At 41.7% G+C, this 26,324-nt stretch overlaps 1 protein-coding gene across 4 annotated transcripts; it reads right to left on the bottom strand.

Annotated features, from left to right (window-relative positions):
• Window positions 1-2,472: 2,472 nt before the first annotated feature.
• Window positions 2,473-26,199, bottom strand: PRDM1 (PR/SET domain 1). 4 transcript variants are annotated; one of them, XM_050786708.1, is made up of 7 exons: window positions 25,744-26,199; window positions 23,892-24,140; window positions 16,711-16,830; window positions 12,866-13,118; window positions 6,478-7,586; window positions 5,906-6,034; window positions 2,473-5,499 (listed from the first exon to the last, which is right to left on the bottom strand). In XM_050786708.1, the coding sequence occupies exons 1-7, from the start codon at window positions 25,783-25,785 to the stop codon at window positions 4,924-4,926; spliced, it is 2,478 nt and encodes an 825-aa protein (XP_050642665.1). In that variant the 5' UTR covers window positions 25,786-26,199; the 3' UTR covers window positions 2,473-4,923. The 4 variants fall into 4 exon arrangements, with proteins under 4 accessions (XP_050642665.1, XP_050642666.1, XP_050642668.1 ...); XM_050786709.1 differs by lacking the exon at window positions 5,906-6,034; XM_050786711.1 differs by lacking the exons at window positions 16,711-16,830; window positions 23,892-24,140; window positions 25,744-26,199 and adding an exon at window positions 14,212-14,518.
• Window positions 26,200-26,324: the final 125 nt, after the last annotated feature.

Genomic DNA, 26,324 nt, shown 5'->3' with positions numbered 1-26,324 from the left:
CATTTTTGCCTGAATTACACGATTAAGAACGTATTGAGATTAAAATCACTTTTCACTTATTTAAGGAGCAGCTGTCAGCAGCACTTTGAGCAAATGAACTTGGGTTGTGAGGACTTGAAGCTTGAAAAATGATGTTAGGGAAGCTTATCCACTGATCCTGAAACATTTCTTGTAGCCACTACATACCCAGAAGTAGATTTGGTGGCCACTGCTCATAACGATCTGATTTCTTCTGGCCAGAAGCTGCAAATGAAATGACATGTTATGGACAAAGAACTCCATGATCTCTGAAAGGAAATAGAAGTGCCTTCTGGACTGGTTCAATGATCACATTCTATTTAACTCTTCTGTTCATCAGTTCTTTCAGTTGCTGCCTTCTGTGGTACAGCCTTCCTTTCTAGACTGGATTATCCTGGAGGCCTGGTTTTGCATTAGACATTCTCTGCCATGTGCCTCTAATTACTTTCATTCCTCTGTTCTGACCTTTTCTCATTATCTCCTTTTAGAGAAGGTCTCTCTCTCTCTCTCTCTCTCTCTCTCTCTCTCACACACACACACACACACACACACACAGAGGAATGAGCTCGTTTATACCAGCTTATGGGTCCTGAATTGATTGCGTTTCCCCCAAGGAAAAAATATCTGGAAATGTGCCTGTAGACTCCCATGGTGCTGTATATTCTGTATATTGCCTTATGGTAGGGAATTAAATGCATCATTTCTGCACAGAGTTTTTATTTTGTTAAAGGTAAACTCAGAAAAAGGTGACTTCTTCAGTCTTACTTTGTCTTACAAACAGCTGGATGAAGTCTTGATTCAACAGTACGGACTTTGGCTGGGTGCACTTGGGCTCATTAGTGAATATTATCTTTTTATGTAATGTTTCATTAAACAGCTAAGTCCACAAGTGTTCCCAAGATATATAACTCTCAAGAAAAAAAGAAATGATTTACCAAGTAAAGAACTATGATTTATGGTAGTTAGCTGTTACACTCAGGATCTTATTGGGCTTTGTTTTGAAAAATTATTACCACAATGGTTCTGTAGAATTTAGGAGTATAACCAGCACCATTTGGCACGTTTATGACAATAGGGTTCTGGTTTTCTTAACTCCACAGTTACATGTTGGCAGCATTTCAAATTCTTGGCACAGATGTTTAAGTGAATTTAAAGAAGAAACATTAAAAACAAAACATCAGGCAGTTTGAGTGTCCAAATGTAAGCAGAAGCATTATTTTCTTAACATGAAGTCAGCATGCGCATAAAACCATCAATTTGCTAATAGATGAAATGGGAAGCATGAAAACCACTTGCAAAGGGCTTTTAGATTTTCTTTTCACTGAATGCAGTATCACTTTTCTAGAAGCATCTCCTACTTACATCTATCAAATGAGACCCAAATTTATGTGAGCCTTTTCTCTGGAGACAGGTTAGTTTCTGGAGCATGAATGACTAAGCACGCGGACTTGTTCTCATCACGCGGGGCCACATGGCCATACCACCGAGATCCCTGGCTCTCGCACTAACAATGCTCAGATTCTGGGAAAGTAGCTTTCTGGAAACTTGTTTTAAATGCACAAGTAGGCCAGGTGCAGTGGCTCATGCACGTAATACCAGCAATTTGGAAGGCCGAAGCAGGAGGATTGCTTAAGTCCAGGAGTTGGAGACCAGCCTGGGCAACGTAGTGAGACTGTCTCTACCAAAAACAAACAAAATTAGCTGGGCCTGGAGGCGCGCATCTGTAGTCCCAGTTACTCGGAGGATGAGGTGGGAGGATGGCTTAAGCCTGGGAGATAAAGGCCGTAGTGAGACATCATCATTCCCCTGCACTCCAGCCTGGGTGGCAGAGCAAAACCTTGTCTCGAAAAAAAAAAAGGCCAAGTGGCAAATAGCAAATGTACTTACATGTCTTACATGTGAAGGAGTAAACATGGGCTGTAGGGCACTCCCCATGGCCTGCCCAGAGGAAGCTACTGAAGCTGCTGTCATCAATGGGCAGTGTTCCCCGACCCAGCTTCCCAGGGCCCCACACCCGTAAGTGGGCTGAGTCTCCACACACGCACACAGACTGGCACAAGCTAGCAGGGCCTTTCTGGAAGTGATCCAAGTCCTCCTTATCTCCTCACCACTCCATGTCCATTGACAAAATAAAATGTAAAAGTTCACAAAGCAAACAAATCGTCTCCCACTTACTGGCTGATGCTTGAGATGCCTCCTTTAGGGAACATCTTTATAGTTCATGAAGAAAAATCTTAGTTATGAGAGACCGATCGATGCTGTCAGATCGCACAGATATATACTCCTGGAAGGAGCTGGGGGAGATCAGGGCATCCCAGAGGGTGCTGCTGAAGCAGAACCGGGGTGGGTGCAAGGGAGAGGCAAATTGTATTGTGTTCAAAATTTGGTCTGGTGCCATCTGTACAGTATGCAGATGTCGCTCACTGACCCTTCACTCAAGACACTAGACAAAGATTGGTAAAGCATGAACATTTATATTTAATTTACATTTTGACAATTTGCACATAAATAACATTGTAAACCAGTATGTAAACATAAGAGAGTTTGTTGTTCTAGCAAAGTAAAAAGCCAAACTTTGGTCAGTTTTAACTTTGAGTAGAGGAAAAAAACAAAACCACCATTGATTGTGGGCTCAACATTCACATGTAAGAGGCAGAAAAAGGAAGGATGGATGGTGAGAGAAGCCGGAAGTCTTTATAAAAATTCTCACTATGGGAAAGCACAAAAGGAGACAAAGAACAAACGAGTAGTTGGGAATCAAAAGTGTTTGGTCTAATGTCAATGTGATCCTTTGGTTTACCTTCAATTAAGGACTGTGTTTAATCAAACACTGATACATACAAAAACTGTCAGTCTTGCTAGTTACAGAAGACCAGTAAGGCTCTTGGGTTTCCCTGGATTATTCGAAATTTGTTCTCTTCTGCAGGTGAACATTAGTTGATGTGAACAAAATGTCAAATACAATTATAAAATAGATTGAAGAGTGATGTATCAGTATTTCGTAAGGAGGGAAAAAGAAAAGTTACAGTGGTAAAGTCAGTTTTTTATTTCTATGACTTGGGTGTGACCACATAATCATAACGTGGCAAAAAAAGAAAAAAAAAAGAGCCGTCTTGGAGGGTCCTTAATACTAAAAACTGATGTATCTCTTCCTCCCTGGTTGTTTTGCGGCCCCCACCACTGCACCAAGGTTTTAGGGTCTCTTACAATAGGCAAGGGGTGCCCAAGCATACTGATGTGATCGTGAGGCCACCAACTATTAAGCAAAGTCTCAGAAACGATTTTTCTTTTTTTTGCCCTTCGAAAAAGCAGATCTTTTACATGGCTTGGCTCACAATTTAAGTGGTTATAAATATATATACATATGATATAGTGGTATAAATAGATTTATAAATATACATCATTTTTTGCTACACTTTGAACACCAACATGTAATCTTTGGGCTTAGCAGAATAAAAGACAGAATGACACAAAGTCTATCTTGCTGGAGCACATTTACTTCGTTTCTCCTCTAGAGAAGCAAATCATTAGATAAGACATCATTTCCTGCATTACTGGACACACTCAATGAGGTAACTGTTGTTGAACAACTTTGCAATGCCCTTTCATCTTCCATTAAATTAACCATAAAATGTAAAAACACAAATACTGAGGAAAATCTGAGTTTTACAGAAAAAAATACAATTGATGCGTTGGGGATAGGAATGTTCATTACCCGCTTTTACCCCAAGATGACTAGAATACCCGTTTTTTGTTGTTTGTGTGTTTGCTTTTAAAGTGTGGCCTGAGCCTATCTACCGCAAATCCTTCCTGGTAGAGCACCATGTCTGTGCAATTTTGACATTTAAAAAAAAAAAAAAAAGCAACAAAAACCAACAACAGAACACCACCCAGACTCAAGTCCCAAACCTCACACATACAAAGCCACCTATGCTTTGGGGAAAATTTTGCAGTGGTTTTAAAACATGGCAATTTGTCTTTTTCACATTTTCTGATAATACAATGGATGTAAAAGTCATATGGCTGCTCTGAATGGCCATAGGACTCGGGGGGTGGGCAGGGCGGTGGGAGGATTCTGCTCTTTTGGAGAGAGAGACAGGTTGGTAAAGCCTTCCCGTCACCCTTCTGGTAAAATTGTGGCTGGGGGAAAAACATGAACTATCAACAAAAATAGACAAGATTCCCTTTCTTGTTTCTTCTACTTAAGTTATTCTTGGGTAATTCTGCACACATACCCTCAAGTTATGGACAATGCTGTTCAAATGATAGGATCCCAGGAATGAACACATCAACTGTCTAACATTGGCAATTACCCAAACCTCATTTTCAAACCATTATTAGAGAGAGAGGTTGACTGAAGTCATATATTTGTTTAACTAAATCTTAGGTACTTATACAGATGTGCAGAAATTATCTACAAAGAATGGCCACAAGACAAAAATACATTTATACTCAAATTACAAGGAATCTTTCCAGTCATTGTAAACTTTTTTAATTATTGCTTTCTGAATGATAAATTGTGTAATAAATTATGAAGTATTATCATTGAAAAAATAATTATGACTAGGCAATAGTCTTAGTAATGGAAGGCTATGCAAACGTATCCACACAAATATTCAAAATACACAGGGGCAAATATATAGACACAGGTGTAAATAAGTATACATAATATGTGTGTGTGTGTGTGTGTATATATATATATATATATATATATGGCCTTTGCCTTGTTCATGCCCTGAGATTTCAGTAACTTTGGAGTTCCTTCTTTAATTCCAGGGGTGAGGGGAAACCATTTGCTGTTGAGAGAGCTTTGCAGAGCTGGAATTATGTACAAGCAACTTCCTATAGGCACCCTGACTCACCAAGTCATAACTTAAGAAACAAAACAAGTGTTTTCTGAAAATCTTAAGGATCCATTGGTTCGACTGTTTCTTGTTTGACCTTTACAGGTACCAGAGGTAGTGGGTTGCTGGGAGGCAACTTCATGAGGGGTAGATCTGATGACTCATAAAGGCTGCACCCTGAGGAGAGGAGTCCATTCCCCATGTTTCTTTGCAAAGACACTTTCAGGCCAGTTTCTTCTTTCTCTTTTCTGACCACGGCCAGAATTTCCTTCTCCACTACAGAGATCACACTAATGTCATCCTCCACGTCCTCGAGCCGGTCAGCATTGTCGCTGATGTCAAACTTCTCGATTTCTTCATTGATTCGGGTCAGATCTTCCAAGGGCAGCCCGGGCGCCGGGGCTGCAGCGCAGTTCCCTTTCAGGTGAACCTTGAGGCTACAGAGATGGATGTAGTTCTTGTGGCACTGGGAGCACTTGTGGGGCCGCTCTCGAGTGTGCAGACGCTTGTGCAGTTTCAGGTGCACAAACTGGGTGAACTTGGCAGGGCACACCTTGCATTGGTACGGTTTCTCTCCAGAATGGAGTCGCAGGTGGGTCTTGAGATTGCTGGTGCTGCTAAATCGCTTGTGGCAGACCTACAGTGTAGGGGAGAGAGACAGTAGGGAAGGGAGACAGGAAGGCCAGAAGATTAAGAGCTGCCAATTGGAGGGGCAGGCTTACAGGCCAACGCCCAGCAACCTGGGAGGTGAGAAGCCTCCTTGTGGCACCTCCAGTGTGGTATTAAGCAAACAGGGGGATGTGGGCACATGGCACACGAGTGGCTGTTTATTTCCTCTACCATTTTCCCACCCACTGGAAGCTGGCTGTGTCATCTCAGGTCATCAGCAGATACAGAGCCCTGGGGAGGCCCATAGTGCCATCAGCCCGGGACAAGGCAGAATCTGGTATTGGCTTTAACTACGGGCTATATAGGACATGGGAGGGTGACTCACAGACATTTTCTACAAAGGTCAGAAGGTCTACCCAGAAAATACTGCGCACCTGGCATTCATGTGGCTTTTCTCCCGTGTGTACCAGGTAGTGTTTCTGTAGGTGGGCGAGCTGAGTAAAGCCCTTGTTGCAAGTCTGACATTTGAAAGGCCGTTCTCCACTGTGCACTCTCAGGTGGACCTGGGAAGAAGCCACATGTGTTAGCTCTGCTCTCAAGCTGGCTCTGAGACCTAACATTTCTGCTCAAAGACTCAAGTGTTGATGATGCAAATATCTTAAGAAAAGCATCAAGACAGTCTCAAAAAGAAAAAATCTTCATGTTTTCAGAATGGTGCTTTTCTTAAACTAAAAGCACAAAAATCACAGGCTAGCAGGGTTTCACCTAATCTTCTAGTCCAAACCCCTAATGTTTTTATTATTCAGAAGCAAATCAGGAGAAGGGAAGTCACTTGTCCAAAGTCAAAGAGCTAGAAGTGGCAAAAGCCAGGCAGAATCCATACCCACTATTCCCAACCTGGGGCTCATACTACTGCAAATGCAATCGATACCCCGTGGAAAGCAAGCTAAACACAAACACAAGCATGCACTCACAGCCCCTCCGACTGCTCTCTCTCAAGGCCTACCTTCAGATTGGAGAGCTGGCCGAAAGTCTTGGCGCAAACGTTGCATTCGTACTTGATCTTGCCGTTCTGCTTCTTCAGCGGGTAGGGAAGGGTCTTGTAGCCGGTCATGTTTCTTTTGTTTTTAATGAGATTCATGGCTTCGTCGCTGCTGGGGGCTGCCATAGCTGCTGAGGTAGCTTTGGGCTGCACCACATGTTCTGCCGTGGCGGCTGTTCCCGCCGTGGGAGACCCGCTTGTGGGGCTACAGGCCTTGTCCTTCATGCTGGCGGCGGCCCCGGTAAGGGAGAAGGCACTGTGGGGCGCCGGGACAAGCACCTCCCTGGGATGCTCCGGCTGGAGCAACCTCCGGGCTCCATCTGAAGGTAGCGAGCTCGGGAGAGAAGTGGGGTTGAGCATGGGGTGGGGCAGGCTGCCCCCACCGAGGAGATTGCTGTAGACAGGGCACAGCCTCGGGAAGAGGCCGAAGTTGTTGATGCCATTCATGCTGCTCACAGCGCTCAGGCCATTACAATTCATGCCGTAGGGGGGCAGGAGGAACTTGGGGTAGTGAGCATTGTAGGAGGGGATGAAAGCTGGCGGGAGGTGGGGCAGGGGTGCGTAGCCAGGGTAGGAGCCCAAACCTTCCGTGCCGTAGGGCGCGTTCAAGTAAGCGTAGGAGTCCCGGTGCTCTTGAGAGCCGGGGCCCACAGGGGACACCGTATTCCCGGGGCTGCTGTGAGGGCTAGAGCTCTTGAGGCTTTGGTCCGGGCTGCTTCTTGCAGAGGGGCTTGGAGTGGTGGAGGACGGAATGGGGGAGCGAGTGATGTACGTGGGTCTCTCCATCCCGTAGGCCAGGGAAGCTTTCAAAAAGTCTTCCGGCAGAGGGGCCCGGATAGGGTAAACGACCCGAGGGTAGAAGGGCATTTCGGGGCTCCCATGTCTTCTAAAGTCATCGAGGTCCTTTTCTGACGTGAGGGGTGAAATGTTCGAACGGTAGAGGTCCTTTCCTTTGGAGGGGTTGGAGTCCAGTTTTAGGATTTCTTTGACGCTGTGCTCTCTCTTTGGGACATTCTTTGGGCAGAGTTCATTTTTCTCAGTGCTCGGCTGCTTGAGATTGCTCTGTGTTTGTGCTGAAGTAAAGAAAACGGGGCGATTACACAGCGGGCTAGAGAGAACTGAAACAAAATTGCCAAAGTTGCTCCTCCTTCTCGAGAAAACCTGAGTACCAGCTAGCGACACAATCGCCACATATCTGGCTTCCAACGCGCTCTCATTCTAGAGGGCTCTGGGCCACTCACTCAAAAGTGCAGTTCCATTTCCTCCTCAGCAAAATGGGGACAATGGCAGCACGGACAGAACAAACAGCAGCCTTGGGTAATTCTGTTTTCATTAGTACAGACCTTATGATAGAAAATTGCTGTTTAAGCTGGAGTAAAATAGCCTATGCCAGATGCGGTGGCTCACGCCTGTAATCCCAGCACTTTGGGAGGCCGAGGCAGGCGGATCACCTGAGGTTGGAAGTTCGAGACTAGACTGACCAACATGGAGAAACCCCGTCTCTACTAAAAATACAAAATTAGCTGGGCGCGGTGGTGCATGCCTGTAATCCCAGCTACTTGGGAGGCTGAGGCAGAAGAATCGCTTGAACCCAGGAGGCGGAGGTTGTGGTGAGCCAAGATCGTGCCATTGCACTCTAGACTGGGCAACAAGAGTGAGAAACTCTGTCTCAAAAAAAAAAAAAAAAAAAAAAAAAAAGATAGCTTCCATTTTAATGGAGTGGAAAAATACTGGGGTGGGGACCCTGTCATAGGTTAATAAAAGTCTTTCTGATGTTCATGGTTTACCTAAAGGAAATCAGCACACCCTGAGAACTAAATGTGAAAGATTAAGACTCATTTCAAGTAATACACAGTCATCAATTTTCACCTCTACTCTTGTTGAATACGAATTTGATAAAGCCCTGTTCAAACTGCCTATGCCAAGGAGCTTAGCGAAGTGAATGCCACCCTTCCTCGCAATGTGCAGACAGCATTTCACCAAGGCTCGGTCTGGTCTAGCCAGGATTCCAGCAGTGCTGGCCCCTGGAGTCACAAGGCGTGACAGTCACCTCTGCCAAACCACAATAGGTACTTCCTGAGCCAGTTCAATTACTTAGCGCACCCGCACCCAAGAAAACAGAACAGGCTAAGAGGAAAGCACTTAGTCCCAAAGACGGCACGTTATTACTTGGTAAAGATACTATTTAGGAACAGCAGCAATGAGGACAGTTCTAGACCTTCCCTGCCACAGCCAGCCTTGTGTCCTCGCCACACAATAAATGATGCCTTCAGGAAAACACCCATCTGAGCAGGGAAAACTGAAAATTCCCTGCTCAGCCTTGCCTGGAAACCAAAAGTAAAACATATGATGTTTAGTTTGAGCTCTGATTATTGGAGGGCAGTCACTCAAGTCAGGACACCTGCCCTAGGAACGCACCAAAGGCATCAGCCGTTGTCGATGTGTGGAGATGCCTTCAGAGGCAGCAAGTCTGGGGGATTGTGCTGAAGCCTTTGTGCAAATATCCTTCATCGTCTGAAAAATGTCCCTGCTTGATTAGTTGAGAAAGAACTCCAGGCTTGCTATCTGATAGGTCTAGAAATGAACTCTGTGAAACTCCAGAACTGAACCCTTCAAATGTATTCTCTAGGCTGACTGGCTTGAGGGATTCCAATTTGAGAGCCCCTTAGAGAATGTTATCTCCTGCCAGCTGTTATCAGTTCCTCCTGGGCGAGCCTGAAGCCCCAGAATAAACACAGAGAACACTGCTATCAGGGAAGATGCTGATGGGGGGCCGAGATGGAAAGCTTGCTGAGGGAGAGGGATTTCTGAAGCCACTAAACTAAAATAAATATCTCCTTATCAGGCCAATATCGGTCTTTCAGTGAGGCCCAGCAGGCAGGAAGTTCTAATTGTCACTTTTGTTTTTTAAAGCTAAAATGGTAAAGGATGAGAAAGACAACTAAGCTTGAAAACTGATAGGCAAGGCATCTCACAGCCACAGGAAGGAATTTTATGAAGGTGAAAAAGAATGATTTGGAAACATCTATATAGGGTCAAATTCATAATGATTTTTAAAAACGATGCCACTCGAATAAAATGAAAATACAAAAAACTTTATCCTCATGACTTTGAGCCATTTTTAGGTGGCAAATTATGTATCTAAGTTTCATATTTTTTCCAGTGGCTTTCATACTCCCTTGGTTCTATAATTTAACAAATAATAAGCATAAATTTGCAATAAGCATCAAGTTTCAGTCCATTCGTGGCAGTGCCCCTCACATTTAGCCAGGCATTCTTCTTAAGCACCTTACTATAATTTGAATATTGAACTGATATGAAACTTATGATTGGGCCAACAAAAAAGTCAGAATTTTAAACTTTCTATGCAAAATGCTTAGCCCAGTGCCCAGTATATAGTAAACTCACAATAAATGTTTGCTATCTCTAATGCCTTCGGAAAAATAGATTGCATCTTATTCTAAAAGAACATCCAGAGTGACATGTTAGCCTCCCTAAGATGCTCTACAGGTGGAAATTAGGAAGTCCATATACAGTAAAGGTGCATTTTAAAAAATCATCCTTCAGCAGCTGAGTAATCAGTGGAGCTGGTGTCATTTCTGACTCTCCCACTCAGCAGCAGCTTGAGTTAACATGAAAAAGAAAATCAAGATCTGTTTTTGTTCTGAAATCTTAAATGGCTGTAGGCGGACGGAGTCATTTCAAGAGTGAACTGCTTCTGAAGACTCCGAATGGCTTAATTATGCCGACTCACATTTTCGATCTATAATAAGAACCCTAAGACTATAAGAAAGAACCTAGAAGTTCTGCAGTAGGCAAAACAAAGTCTCTTTTCAACTGAAACTGAGAAAGCAGATGAACATTTAGAAGTCTATAATTTGGTCAACTGTTTTCTAGATGGGTTAGTTAGATAGACAGAAAAAAAAATACTCCCCCCCAATTTGGGAGGGGTAGGGGTTTCAAACTTATTAGTTCTTTTATTCCTTTTCCTTTGTTTTTAGAAAAATGCCAGTTTGTGATTTCTGGCTACTTGCTTTTCTTTCCTTTGGTTTGTTGCAAATCCCTTCTTCTCCAAACTCTACCGCCTGAACCATCACTGCCATTTAAGGCCTCATGGAGATTCTTGCACCACCTCTACTGTGCTTTAAGCACAGAAACCAACACAATTCATTTGGAGACACAATCTACCTATTAGGCCTGATGAAATAGTGGAAATTTTCCTGATCACAGTCTCAATCATCAGCTGCCACGCCTAAGACAACTGGTTTCACAATTGGCAGCAGGAATCTTGTTTTAATGTGACTGGTTATTGTTAACTCTCATTCTTTACTATGAATATTGGACAATGAAATGTGCTTGAAAATGCTAAACCACCATTTAGAAAAAATTCTGCCACAATAAAAGGGGACATACTGCATAAATAAAAAGGGATAAATAAAAGGTGTCATTTCACAGTATATATGAGAGTTGCTTCTGAACACAAAGGAGAAGCACTTGAACCTTAAAATACTGTGCAAAGTCTTTCCTTGAGGAATAAAAACGCCAGGCCTTTAAACCCTTCCCTTGATTGGCACAGGGTGCGGGAAACATGCAAAAAAGTTTCTTGGTCGTTGGTGCAAAGTCACTGGGGTAGGTAACCTCAAATGAACTGTTTAAAGAAAAGCAAAAATCAAAAGACTTTCCTCTGAATCCATGAATGATTAAACTCAAGGAATGTAGGGAGACTTTTAAGAGGAAGTGGCTCACTATGTTAAGAAAGCCAGGAGGGAGCTGTGCGCTTCTCCTGAGATGCCCAGCTGGAAAATGAGTTCCCCAAAAATGCTGCTGTGCCTGTGCATTTGTCTTTTGTTACTAGGTCCTCAGCACTGGGTCTGGCACACACAGATGCCAAAACAACCGAACGGCTCCTGGGAGGTTCAGCCCCAGGGATATATGACAGAGTCTCCAGAGTCTCAGGGAGTGCTGAAGAGAGATGAGGGAAAAGAACTGCCACCTTTTTGGTCAGTACCTGATTAGACCTATCAAGCTGGAACTGGGGAACTGCGAGCCAGTTCTTTTCCTGAAGCTCAAGGGTAACCTGTTGTGTAAGGACCCCAAACACATGTCTTAAAACAGGATCTTATGGGGGAGGTCCTGGTGCTTTTATAGCCCCAGATTTTCAGAAAACTGCAAACACAATCTTAAGGGAGATCAAGTAAAATGAAGTGTGGACTGAACACCAAATAACCATACAGCTGGATTATATATGACTAGGGTAAGTACTTGGTTTGCTCGTTGGTCCTAAAATCAAAGTCAAAATTCCAATTTATGTTAACATTGACATTTATTCCAAATGTCTCAAAGGTGAAAATGAGAACTAAAACAATTTAGCCTTCCGATAAAGCAAACGGACAGTATATCAATAATTGGTAAACCTGGGTAAAGGTAACTGGAAATTCTTTGTCTTTTTCTCAAAATGTTTTCTTAAGTTTGAAATGATATCAAAACAAAAAGTTATAAAAACTTCAGCATCTAGTCTTAACTTCTAAACCAAAAGGAACTAATTTTTAATACTGCTAATAAGACTTAGTGGTCTAACCAACAACACACAAGCATAGTTACAGCAGAGGTTAGAATCTTATGACGATTCTTCAATTGCTCACAGAGACCACTTGAGAATGACTAAAATGACGCAGCCCTCTGCAAAGAGAGGTCATGACAGCAATTTTAACCCAATAAAAGAAGTAAAAGCATAGAAACCTCAGGAATTGAGAATTTGTTAAGATAAGGTGATAGGTGGCTACTATAATACTGATCAAGAGATCAGATAGTTTTTTACTGTAAGGAAGGAAGCTAAGATATAAAATCTTTACGGTTATTCACTTAGAATAATACTGAAAAATTATGACGAAGTTTTTCTAGCAATGATCTTACAATGTTCCACATCAGATCCTAACTGTATATTCAAATGTACATCTATAAATGTTCTGATGTAGTCTAAGTCCTGACAAACTACCACAGATGAGGGCTATACCTTGCATACACAGCATGTCTGGACCAATCCCTGCAATTCTCCCAGCTGCTTTTGGATAAATTAGAATTGGACATGTATTTCTTCCTGTAACATTCTGAATTCAAAACTCAAGGTAGCTCTACATATATATATATATATATATTTGTTTAATGATCAAGTTTCATAATAGTTAATAGAGACTCAAAAAATGTTTTTCCTCTTCCTAGTCCCTAGCTTAAGCCACCTACTTCATCCAACACATGACCAAGCAGTGTAATTAAACAACATGTTATTAGTTCACAGGGGCAGAACTGACATTACTGGCATTTTTAATTTTTTTTTTTTCTGTAATCCACTTACTGAGATTCATCATTGTCAGCTCTCCGGGATAAGGGTAGTGAAGCCTTTCTGCAAAGTCCCGACAATACCACACAAGAAGTTCCTGGTTGGCAGGGATGGGCTTAATGGTGTAGAAGTAGATGTTCATCCCGTTCTGACACGCAGCCAGGTTTTGCTCCCGGGGAGAGTGCGCTGGATTCACATAGCGCATCCAGTTGCTTTTCTCTTCATTAAAGCCATCAATGAAGTGGTGAAGCTCCCCTCTGGAATAGATCTGTCCAAAAGAGAAGACAGGCATGTAAAAGGAAGTCAACCCCAAAGCTCCCCAGCACCTCTCAGAATAAACACAGCCGGTACCGTGTGTGATTTCTGATCCCCTACTGCCTAGTTAGAAAAAGAATCAAATCAGTTTAGCCAGAATCGTCTTGAATCAGCAGAAATCAGGACGGAAACAGGTAAGGCACACTTTGTCAGTTACCTTTTCCATTTCAGTTTTATCGTCTTTTCATGTTCGGGAAAATAACAGAAAAATGAAACACAAATGTTCATTTAAGGAGCTGCCTCAAACCGATTAACCCACCACAGAGTACTACTTTTGCTATTGCAGTGAATGGCAAATGGGCGATGCTACTGACTTCAGTTCCGATTATGCTGACTTTTAGTGCTTTGAGTCACTGGGTAGAAGACCAAGCCGGCTGACGACGTCAAACTGAGTCTCAGCTTTTTCTATGGCCTCTGTACTCGCCGTTTCCTACACCCCCGCCCAAGGCTTCAACTATGCAAACATCCTCCACCCCCAACCCTCCAAGTCCTAAAGTAACACTTGTTCATATGAATACTTGGAACCTTGCCTTTTTGTGGAAACACTGGGTGGGGCAAAGGTGAACTTCACCTGCCATAACAAAGTGAATACTGGGGCAGCAGCCAGAATCTGACAGTCTATTACTGAGAAGTCACTTTTCCTCTTGATAAACATGTCCAGACTTGCACTTTCCTTTTAATTCAAACGAGGGAAGAGGGAACCCCTTATCTGGGAGGAGGCTGGCTAAAACACCACACACAGAGCCATAGGCATGTGTTTTTGGAAAAAGAACAGGAAGAAAGTATGTTGTTCCTTAAAGGCAACGCAGAATGAAGAATTCGAAGTTTGTCCTAGAGTAATACTACTTCTGGTTAACAGATGCACTCACGATACTTGGCAAAGAGGCAGAGGAAGAAGAAAAATTAAAATGTACACTCTTACTGAAACTATCAACACACTCCTTATCCTTCCACACAGAGTTTTTTCTCTCTCCCTCTTTTTAGGAGGTACCACCTTTACTTTAGACTTTAAGAAATGCCCTTATACATATACAATCAGTCAATACCTAGTGTGATCTGCGACTTGCAGTCTCCAAGCAGTAGTAAGGCACTGTTCGTAGCAGGAATTTTGCGCTCACCGGATAGCAGGTTATTGCTTTTCCTTACTCATGTACCGACTGTGCTAGTCTACAGATAGTTTCTGTATTTCGTTCAAACGTTATCAGAAATAAAAAGGAACTCTGTCCCTTTAACACAGGCGGTAAACACCAGAATCACTTTCTTTTAAGAGTAACTTCCTGTAAATTGTGAAGGGGGAAATACATGTGGCTTCATCAAAGCAGCTTGTGAGAGCTTTTGCGGTGTGTTTTGTTAAGAGAAAATGGAACAAGGCTGGGTGAATTCTGCTATCAAGAGGGGTTTTCAAGTTTGTTTACTCTGATGTGCAAACTTCCAGGAACATGGGGTTCCATCGCTCTTGCACTCTTCGCTGGGGCGGAAACTGCTTTCTAAAGCTACGGGTATGTTGATTCCAGTTAGCCTTCCTCGGACTGCAATTTACTGTATCCTCATTTAAAAACAGCAATGTCGATGCCGTGAAGCCACTCACACACAATAAAATACAATAAGGCATACGTAAAATGAACACCGTTTCCTACCACCTTCCTGAACTTCCATATATTATCTAGTAGATTAAAATGTGCTGATTCATAGTACAGTTACAAGAAATGTCACTGGTTTCTCAACTTGAACATCCCTTCTTTGGCTGTGTAATTTGCATGAAACTTTTTCTTTCCTCACAACAGATGTTCATATTCCTGCCAGCAAAACCGGGATGTTCTACAATATCCTTTGCATGTGAAAGACTGATTCAAATAAATCCTCCCAAGGAAAGCCTTTCAGTTTCTTATAGTGAATCTTTAAATGAAACAGGGAACTGGACAGTGAGGGGAGATTTTTAGGTGTTTCTTGCCTTTTCTCAAAATAATCATACATTAATGAGACTTATGCTGGATTGTCTTAATTCAGACCTTTAACTCCAAGAACTATGCACCTTTATGGCTCACTTCTGAGAGGACTTTATTGACAATAAAGGCAAAAATGCACTCATGGTTCCACCATTATAAGTCAGGTGATTAATGTATTTTAAGCAGGAATAATTATTAAATAAAAATTGCGAGCACATGATTCTTAGTGAATATGTAACTACCCTCTTTTGCTTGGGAGATAGTAAGATACATTTCTAAAAATGCAAAACTTCCTGGATTAAGAATATTGTTTCTTAGGAATAGCTTCTTGCCCGAACGATAATTGTTCTAGGCAAAAATACCAGCTAAAGCAAGCATAGCAATTTTGGTTATCATGCAGCTGTTTCTTTTTAAAGAATTCAAATAATGTACATTTCATGTAAGTATGCACAAAAACGCTTACTAAATTTAAATAACCATATCTTTATCTTCTGAGGAAACGAAATATCCCTGAGACATCTATGGGAAGAAGGAAAGCAATCTGTCTTTTTTCTGTTCACTGCTAATCTAGTCTTTTATTCAAGGATTCCATCTAATTAGTTCACCTCTGGGGGCCTTTCTAGCCCTAATATAGCAAAGGAAATTGTACTGGCTAGATCTTTTGGTTGGATTCTATAGGAAAGCTCATCATCTTGCATGACTGTTAAGCATTTTCCTTATGCTATGAGATAATTAACCTATTGTCAAATGGAATCGTTTACGGTGCACATGTATTTAAATAGGACTAGTTCTGTGGTCCTCCATTCCCCTCAACCCATCTTCCAGCTATCCTTTCTTAATGGCATTTACTTTTAAGGTAATTCATTTGTGTCATTCCTGGCTGGGCGTGGTGGCTCCTACCTGTAATTCCAGCACTTTGGAAGGCCGAGGCAGGCGGATCACAAGGTCAAGAGATCGAGACCATCATGGCCAACATGGTGGAACCCCATCTCTATTAAAAATACAAAAATGAACTGGGCATGGTGGCAAGCACCTGTAGTCCCAGCTACTTGGGAGGCTGAGGCAGGATAATCGCTTGAACCCAGGAGGCAGAGGTTGCAGTGGGCCGAGATCACACCACTGCACTCCAGCCTGGCAACAGAGTGAGATTCCGTCTCAAAAAAAAAAAAAAAAAAAAGGAAAAAAAAAGATAATTCATTTGTGATAACTCTTCCATTCAATTAAAGTCAGCAAGAAATCAAAAAGGGGTGAAATCTAAGGTGTGGTGACTCATTACTACTTCCTTGCAGAGAAATGCAAATGAACCTATCCTTAAAGCAAGCAACAAACTGTTTCTTTTCATTACAAAGCTCTAATGAATTGCAAAAATCAAGATTCACATATAGCCCATATCTCCATCACTAACCACCTACAGGCCAAACATTTAATCGGTTTCATCACATTTGTTCAGAATTCCCTGTGTCCATGGGGATGCCAGATACTTATGGGTGAGCCCCAGCATTTCTCAGCACGGGATGAGAAAGGAGGTGAGCCACCCAGCTCTTTTAGCTCCATTTTTTCCTAACATTTAATGGATCTGAAGAAATTTCCCTTACTTACCCTCCAAAAATATTTCCTGTTGGCGTTCTTGGGAACTGTGTCATTGGTGTAGATTTCACCTATTAGGGGTCCAAAACGTGTGCCCTTTGGTATGTATTCTTTACTCATCACTCCAATAACCTAAACAGGAAAAAACACAGGAAACAATTACTTTAACTGTAAAATGTTAACCAATCTTTCAATTAAATAAATTGGACTGTCAAGTGGTAATACAACTAACAATGATAAAATTTTGATAAGTAGAACAGACATTAATAATGCCTACATAATTAACAAGTTTCACCATAGGAGACCATCTTTTAAAGTCTGAGATCATAAGCAAATACTCAACCAAGCATTAAAACAGTCTAGGGGATTACTGTCTGGTAATAAAGGATCCTTTATTTTTATCATGACTTTTTATACTAGAACAGAGAAGACAGCCATTCTCTTTTAGAATGAGAATAAGACACTACAGAATTAGATGGTCAAGATTAGATCATTTCAGCCTGTTTCTAGTTTCCTATTTCTCATTCTCCCTCAAACCATAAGCATAGTGTGCTTGAGGGGAATAAAATAGTTTTGACCTCAGAAACCAAAATAATGTTCTTTGGTTGTTCCATAACAGCCTAAGGAACCAGAAACCAAATGTATTATGTTTTTTTCATTCCAGATGAGGGGTGTGTGTGTGTGTGTGTGTGTGTGTGTGTGTGTGTGTGTTTTCATAGCTTGTATATTCTCTTTAATAAGAGATCTTTCAAGTAACTTTGTTCTTCTCTGGTCTTCTACTTTGTTCTCGAGTCTTCTACTCAAGAGTGGTCATAGGCCCTCGTGTGTGTGTTTGTGTTTTAAAGACAAGGTCTCCCTCTGTCACCCAGGCTGGAATGCAGTGACTTGATCTTAGCTCACTGCAGCCTAGACCTCCCAGGATCAAGCGATCCTCCCACCTCAGCCTCCTGAGTAGCTGGGACTACAGGCATGCACCATCACGCCCAGCTAATTTTTGTTGTTGTTGAGAAGGGTGGTCTCACCATGTTGCCCAGCCTTGTCTCAAAACTCCTGGACTCAAGCGATACTCCCACCTCGGCCTCCCAAAGTGCTGAGATTACAGGCTGAGCCACCATGCCTGGCCAAAAGCCCTCCTTTGAAACTGAGTTTATACTGAGGAAAGCTGTAGGTTCTAAGATCTGAGGAAATGACCTCAGACTGGATGCATCACACATTTTAACTTTGTAGGGCCTTGCTAAAGAAACATGTTAACTATACCAGTTCCTCCTTAATAATACACTTCTCTTTGAGAGGGTAAATCACCAACCATGAATCAGGAAGCAATTCATCACTATTCAATAGAACTCCTCTGCGAGTAGTCCTTTACAATAGTTTGCAGTCACAGTTTTGTTTTTTATTCTCTCGCTTTCCTATTTTTATTTTCTTCTCATTCAAGACAGCCTACCAATCACTTGACTGAATTCTTTACTAAAATGGACCAAGGAGGAGGGAGCGGTAAATAGATGATAATGTTTATTTTCCAGTTTTTATATCCCCAGTAGCTCCTGTGCATTCATGTACCTGAAATGGTAGACTCAAATATGTGACTCCATCAATGCACACAGATTGTTCACAGTGGCATCTACTATTCTGGTTACAATATACACCAGTTCCTCATTAAGTCTCATCAATAATTTAAACCTCTATTTAAATAGATATGGCACACCTACATGCCTGTGACAGACTAGCTTTTCTCATTTAAGTGTCTCATCAGCCAATGATTTTTTTTTTCTGAAACAATTTAGTATTCAATATACAAATCAATGAAGCATACTCAGACTGGAAAGAGAAAAAAAGAAAATTTTCCTACACCTAACACAAGTTGAAACAAGAGTGTTATTTTTGGTCCTTTATGAATTTCTGTCAGAGAGCTGAAAAAAGCAGATGTTCATTTCATCCTCCTCCTCCTCTGCCTTCATTTACATCTATCTGCCCTTTTAATCACCGTTTGTCATTATTGGTATTTGTTGGCAGTAAAACTACTGGGGACAAGAGTATCTCAGAGCAGTCTTGAGATATAAATATGTATATATCTAAAGCTTTAGTAGACTTATTCAGAGGCTCATTGTTTTGGACATATTATAAAATCTAATTTGGAAAATTCATGGAATTGAATTCTATGACATGCAAATCATTTGATATTCATATTTCAGTGATTATTCCGTAATATTAGAATGACAAACAGGAAAAACAAATCATGCCATTTGTTGGTGAGCCAATAATTAGCAGTTGATATTTTCAACATATCAACTTTACAGCAGTAATTTTAAGAAAGGCACTCAACTGGTTCATCAACTTTGTTTTAAATTATAGTCTCTGACAGATGTCTTGGGAGTCACAGCTTGATTACCAACAAGGAGCACTACACTGAGGTCGTGGTTCTTCTTCCAAATTGCCATTCTTTTACAGAATGGGCCTCTAGGTTTTCAGTTATCAATCTTACACACATTTTCTTGTGCCCAAAAAGAAGTCAGCTAGAAAGCATAAGCTACCCAATACCTTTTTGAGCACAATTATGGACTCGTCACTAGTGAGCTATAAAGCAACACCGGAAGTAGCTCTTGCCATCTCTAACCTTACAAACACAATTCAACAGGCCAGACAGGAGAACAATTAAAAAGAAAAGGCTCTGTGGTGGAAGAGAGGTCTACGATAATCCTCAAACCCCAGACAAATTAAAGAGCTTCAATATTAGGTTATCATTAGGAAAGGGACAGAGCCCTAATATTTTAAATTTCAATTACATACAGTGCTATAGGGCACATAGAAACTCACAGCTATAGATAGATACAAAATCATAAAATTTCAAAACTGGAAGGTGCTTACAAACCACCTATATCCATTCTAAGTCTAGCGTTCTAATACACAATAAACATCTTCATCTCAAATGCACATCTGAGACATTATTCACAGACGCCATAAAAGCTGAAACTCTAAGACTATTGTGCTTGTCCAGGTAACTTTGGAGGGGGAATAGGAATCAGGACTGTTTTTAAAGGGAAGTGAAAAACCAAGTACTAAGTCTCCCTCTGGTCCTAGAAAGATCCAGAATGTGCATCTTAGACTACCCATCTCCCTGACCCATAGTTTGTAATAGTCTGTCTTTGAACCAAGCAAATATTAAGAAGGAACCTGGTGTGTGCCTTAAACTTCATAGTGCTAAAAAGACAAAGAATGTGTTCACCTAACTCAGGAAGGAAACTTCACTGGAACTGACCAGGGTCCTAAAGAATTACTGCTGGGGACGGGCCGTTGTGTGCCTTCTATAAACGAACAGCGAGAGGACACTGGGCTTCAATACCTCCCTGCTTCACCTGCTCCTACAGAAGCTCTTTATGTGCAGGGCAGACCCCTCCACCACTTGAGCAGATTTGTCTCTGTCCGTGGCCTCAGTTACAGAACACACCCTGCCATCCACAGCTTCCGGACAAAACACAGGGCTTCTTTTTAGTTTTACACAATGAAGGAGATTTTACAGTTTAGGATGGGTTGAGTTGCAGTGCTTAATGGAAGTCTGATAACAAGAACAATATAGGTGTTTTTTTTTTTCCCCCCTGCAAATTCCTTTTTTAGAGTATGCAAACAGACACACACAGCAGTGGGTTTGAAGCAGAAACAGTATCCAAGTCTAAATGTCATCTGATCATCCTCTCCCCAAATTACATTAAGATCATTTAAATTACTAGCTATCTCTTTTCCCTCCCCGAATCCCACTCTGTAAGAATGACTCGTTAGATTATAATTCTGTTTTGACCATATGAATGTTTGTCTTGAGAGGATTGGAACTCAGTAGTGACCAAGACCTTCAGCCTGCAATCACCACATTTTTATTTTATTTTATTTATTTAGAAACAGGGTTTCACTCTTGTTGCCTGTGCTGGAGTGCAATGGCATGATCTCAGCTCACTCCACCTCCCACGTTCAAGTGATTCTCCTACTTCAGCCTCCCAGGTAGCTGGGATTACAGGTGCCTGCCACCATGCCCGGCTAATTTTTGTATTTTTAGTAGAGATTGGATTTCACCATGTTGGCTAGACTGGTCTTGAACTTCTGACCTCAGGTGATCTGCCCTCCTCAGCCTCCCAAAGTGCTGGGATTACAGGCATGAGCCACCACACCCAGCAATCACCCCATAAAAGGAGTGAAGTGAACAAAGTTGTTTGAAGAAGGTTTCCTTCTTCATTATCTTTTTATTAAAGGAAACACGGTGATGCCTTGGTACATCATTTCTCAAATAAAAGGCAGTATGAAGAGGGAATTGCATGTTATGGTTAGATACTTTTTACAGATGGCTTGAGTTAATAATGGACTTCGATCGGAATGGACACCAAGGGAGTCCTCACGATCTGTCTGATGTTTATCAGCCACAATACAGGGAGGTTAGACTCAAAGAGCCACGGTGCCTCTTGAGTGCAAGCAGTCTCAACCGAGGGCAGAAACTCTACAGGGCAACACTTCTGAAATATAAATGCTTGAACTGATTTTTCTGTAGTCAAGTAGTCATAAGAGATTATTTCAGGAGGACATGGGGAAAACCCCCATAAAAGAATAACCCATCAGTTTAAAACATTTTCAGAGTTTTGAATAGTAGGTCTATATTTGATTTTAGTTCTGGAAATAGGAAGTAAGAACAGTTTCATTAAAGGTGCTGAATGATTCTAAACCCAATCTAAAAATGAGGGTCAAGATCAGAAATATGATTTGTATGTTTTGTTTTAACCAAAAAAAAAAAAAAAAGGTGCTGACACATTGTACAAATTCATAATGAAAAATGGTCTTGTAAAAAAAAAAATTCCCCAGTATGTCAGCACAATAGTACATATTGTAACATCTTTTGCTATTTAAATGAAAACATTTAAAGAAGGGCAAGATTAATAAGTCAGATAAAAAGTACATATAGAAAGACTCTTCCTATTTCAATGGCTCATGGAACTTAAAGAACTAACTGAATAAAGATAATGTAAACATTTCATTAGTCCTTAATGTTGCTGTCCCGGAACTGGTTTGCAGCTATCCTACCCTTAATGGCTCAACTCCACCATCTTCTTTCACCTTCTAAAGGGAGCTGTCCTTTCCCAAAGTTCAAAAACAAAGGAGAGAAACAGAAAAACAGGTACAAATTCCAGAGTAAGCTTAAGACAGTATTACATACAAGCTTACTCCTTGCTTGACTTTATGATTAGGTTTTAAAGATATACTATCCTCTATTCAAGTGCTTCAGTTAAATGCAAGATAGGGAAATAGGATAAGAGAACCCTGACCTCTTAGGTTAGTTTCAAAGGACCCTCTTCAGGAACACAGGCACTGTCTGTTTTTTGGTTGCTTAATATATTGAAATAGGAAGTTCTACATTCAGAGAGGAAAAAAAAAAATAGCTTAAGGATTGGTCTGAAATATGTTAAGATGATAACTAAAACCACAGTGACACCAAGAGGGGCTAGTGTAGCATAATCGAGAAGCACTCATTGGAGAAGTCAGAAGAACTTTGCTTCAAGTCCCAGAGCTGGCTTTGCCTATATGCCTTTGGGTAAGTGACTATCTTTCTGAACCTTGAACTAAAATGATCTAAGAGCATTACTTGACTTAGCTATGATTTTAAAGGAGAATGATGGAAATTGAAAAACTTAAGCTAAGAGCTGAACTAAGGATAAGAACATTATAGAATTAAAAGGCAAAGATGACCCACAGAATGGAAATTTTTATTTCAGTCCCAAAGGGCTGGACAGGGCAACACGGCACAAATGAATCTGGTCAAACTTGATATGGGGAAAAAACACACTACACCTTTTAAAGCCATCGTCAAACCTTATATACCCAAACAAATTCTACATTCATTCCAAGGCCACATATTGAGAGACTTTCTATTAAGAAGAGCATTACTTTCAGAAAGAGGTATAATTAAGGCTGACCTCTGGGGTTAAATTTTTTGGTAACATTCACGTACAACTAGAATTTAAATTTTATTTTTTATAAAATCTGCCTCCATTCACCCAGCAGCGGGGGAAAAAAGAAAGACTGAGCATCGTGGCTCTATTTAATTTTAGACAGCTGTGTCTCCCCCTCACCAAAAACACTGCACTCAGACACACAAACAGGAAAGAGACAAAGAGTTTCCCAGTCTCCCGGATTGCTTTAAATAATATTCCTTAGGGAAGGGGGAAAGTGAACTGACATGGCTGTAAGCAACAGTCCCAGTACCAAATTCTGGATTCCTAGGGCCAATCATCCCCTTTCCCTACTTTCTGAAGGAAGTAATAGAACTGACAGTGCTCTGTGCTCATGGTGGTATGGGGAACCTGCTGAGGGGTCATTTCATCCAACGCAACCCAGTAGTAGACTAGTAAGTACAGCTATAGTAAGCCAAATTCTGAAAACAAGAGGTGGTTCTGCAAGTTATTTCACAGCTGAACAGCATGCCTAGCTATAAGCTTTATATAAAGGTAAACACACATCAGTTGCTCATTCCAAGTTTGGGTTTTCATCCCCTTTGAAACAACAAAGAGTGTACCCACTTCAGAGGCCAATAAGGAATTGGCCTGTCAGCCCAGCCCCAGCAAAGGAGCTGCTGCAGATAAACACTGGTTAGCTCTGAAGTCATCCGGACAGAGGACACTTTTACATGACCCCCTTTCTCGGCTTATACCATCACTTCACTTCATAAACACGTCAAAGTTTTGAGAATAATTTTAGAAACCCAGCTAATAAAGCTGGCTCGTTAAAAAGAATAAAGCCAACTAATTACCAAAGACAGACAGAAGAATCATTAAAACTGTTTTTTCTAAGAAAATGTTTTCTCCCTTAAGAGATATTATACAACAGGGGCACTAGGGCCAGTGGGCCCAGAGCTTTCTTGAAGTTCACTGACAATTTCACCCACCCTATGCTGCAAGTTGCTTTTCTGAGACGTGTCAATTTGCCAAAATATTTAACTGTTTACTAATTAGTATGGAACAGTTGAAGGCTGGAGGAAATAAGAAGGAAATGGTTTAGGGAAAGAGAAAGAAAGCAATGCAAGAATTGAATCAAGCAATCAATTATTTACTGATACTTACAGATTCTCAGAGGTTTTCAGAGATAATACAAGGCCTCAAGGGTTAGTAGGGAGATCTGGCGCCAGGTCCCCAATCTTCTTCGTCAATAAACCAGAGGCTTACCTCTCTGCTGTTGGTGGCATACTTGAAAAGCAGATTCCTTGGTAAGGATGCCTCCGCCTGAACCGAAGTCCCGCCATCAGCACCAGAATCCCAGGGGTGGTCGTTCACAATGTATGTACACTTCTCTTCAAACTCAGCCTCTGTCCACAGAGTCATATCCGCATCCTCCATGTCCATTTTCATGGTCCCCTTGGTCCCCTCTGCCAATCCCTGAAACCTCACAGTGCTGGAGCTACACTTGGGGGCAGCCTGGAAGAGAAGGGAAAGGCCTTTAATCCCCATTGTCCCGCCGTTCCTGTGGCTCCCTCTGAGAGGCTATGACTAATACAGTAGTCTGAAGACTTGAAAAGCAGATGCAGAGTGCTTGGTACAGTTGAGTAAGAGCCAAAAAGCCGTATAAAGTAAACTGCCTTGAAAAGAAACAAGGTTTTAAAATGCTACTCTAAAAAAAAAAAAAAAGAATGTGGCAACCTCACTGTGGGGAAAAGGAAAAAAAAAATCACCTCTGAACAATCCCTGGCTTTACCTCTCACGGCAGAAAAATGTTCTGGGCACACAGTTCAGTGTCCCAGAATGCCTGGGGTCATGGCCGCCAGACCCTCGACACTGTGGAAAAGCTGCCTCAGAAAAGTGTCACAAACAAGGAGAGGAAGAGGAAGGAGCTCTGTCTGCCTCTGAATGAAGCTAAAAATGGAAAGCGCGTGTGGTGCAGGAGCGGAACCCAGCCTGCCTTTTCCAAATGGGGAAGACTGAACTTTCCCACCAGCTCCCAACGCAAAACAACTTTCAAAACAACTGCCTCCTCCCTCTGCTGCGAGCTCTCTTTCATCCTCTCACATGGAAGACTGAAAAGGGTTGCATCCTGCCAGCATCACTGAGCTACGACCTCTTAGAAATCACTTGGACCACAGGAAAAGAGGAGGAAAAATGGGTGAAGGGGAAAACAGCCTGCAGTGTCTTCTGACTTGCAAGCATCTCACACCAAATTGAAAAGGCAAAAACAAAACATAAAACTGTTCACTAAAATTCCCTGGAGAGAATTCCTTTAGGAGCCCTCAGCTACAAATAGCACTTTCCATTTAAATCTGAAAGTGTATGAATTCCCAGAAGTCACTGATGTACTACAGTTTACTGTAACTAAAGTTCTAACAAATTTAGAAGACTTGGAGGACAAGCTCTGCTTCCACTTGTACATTGATGAGGATATTCCCCCAAATCCTCCCTCACACTCAGAAAAGTGTTTTCCAAAGGCCAGAAAAGGTAAACAACTTCTGTAAGGGCTTTCTCATATAGACGTGTTTGATAAAAATGAGGAATATGGGTATCATTTCCATGTAAGAATGTGTACTTGTTAAAATGTAAACATAACATTCTGTGGAAGTCCTTCAAGGAGGTTTTTACATTCTTCCACTTCTCTAAATAGGATGCTCTTAAAAAAAAAAAGTTGGATGCAAAGTTGTTTTTCCCTGTTATGATTTAAGCAAACCTGCTTATTTTTATTTAGTTCCAACATGTAGAGCCATGATGCCAAATACATGTTAAAAATAAAATAAAATTGAAAACTTCAGCCAACCCGGAATAGTTTGACGAGTGTGAGCTGGAACCACTACTGAAATTTCAATGAATTGGCAATTATGTCTAGAATTGAAAGGGTTAATGATTCATAAGGAAAGTCTCACAAATGTTTGACAGCACTAAGTGCACTAAAGCAGAAGCATGTTTCTACTGCGACATCAGCAAAAAAAAAAAAAAAAAAAAAAAAAAAAAGAAAAATAATAATAATAATAAAGGAAAAGAAAAGAAAGTTTTCAGGTCAATTTCAGAATTAAAAAAAAAATTTCAAGTTCCTTACCAAGGTCGTACCCACACGTTTTTCCAAGCAAATATCCAACATCTGAGAAAAGTCTCGCTCATCTCTACCCAGTCCACATTCTCCCCGCGTCCCCCGCCGGGCTGAGCCGTACAGACGCGCACCTCGGCGGTCCCTCCTCGCTACGTTCGGCCGCCCGGGCGCCCGCGTCCCAGCTCCGGGCGGACAGGTGCCGCGCTCGCTGCTCTTGCCTCTCCGCAACACTGGAGGGCCGAGTGTCACGGCAGCACTTTGTCTGTGTTAACCGTCTGGCTTCCCCTCCCAGCTTAAGATTTCCTTAGCCACTCGGCTGCGCGAAGTGGGGGCGTGGCCAACGTGGCCAACACCACCTGGCCGAGCCCAGGGCTTTCCCCCAGATTGCGAGCACAGCCGCCGAGAGCTTCCTCTCTTCGCATGTGTATTTCAACATTGACTTGGAATCTTCTTACTTCCCTTTGAAGGCACTTAACCTCAACGCTTACTTGGGCTCTATTGTATTCTAAACACTCCAGATCGCCCTCCTTCCTGACGCGGCAGAATTAGGGGGCGCACGTTCCTTAAATTAAGAAAACTTAAAATTTGAC

This window comes from Macaca thibetana, chromosome 4 (genome assembly GCF_024542745.1).
Source record: "Macaca thibetana thibetana isolate TM-01 chromosome 4, ASM2454274v1, whole genome shotgun sequence".
In the NCBI taxonomy this organism is placed as follows: Eukaryota; Metazoa; Chordata; class Mammalia; order Primates; family Cercopithecidae; genus Macaca; species Macaca thibetana.
Note: the sequence above shows the minus strand (reverse complement) of the source record. Positions and strands in the feature narration are given on the sequence as shown.

Coding starts and splice junctions, on each gene's coding strand:
- PRDM1 (XM_050786708.1), bottom strand. CDS start 25,785: ATGTTGGATATTTGCTTGGAAAAACGTGTGGGTACGACCTTG. Junction 13,119..16,710: donor ACAGGAAATATTTTTGGAGG/GTAAGTAAGGGA, acceptor TCTTTTGGACAG/ATCTATTCCAGAGGGGAGCT. Junction 7,587..12,865: donor GCTGACAATGATGAATCTCA/GTAAGTGGATTA, acceptor TCTTTACTTCAG/CACAAACACAGAGCAATCTC.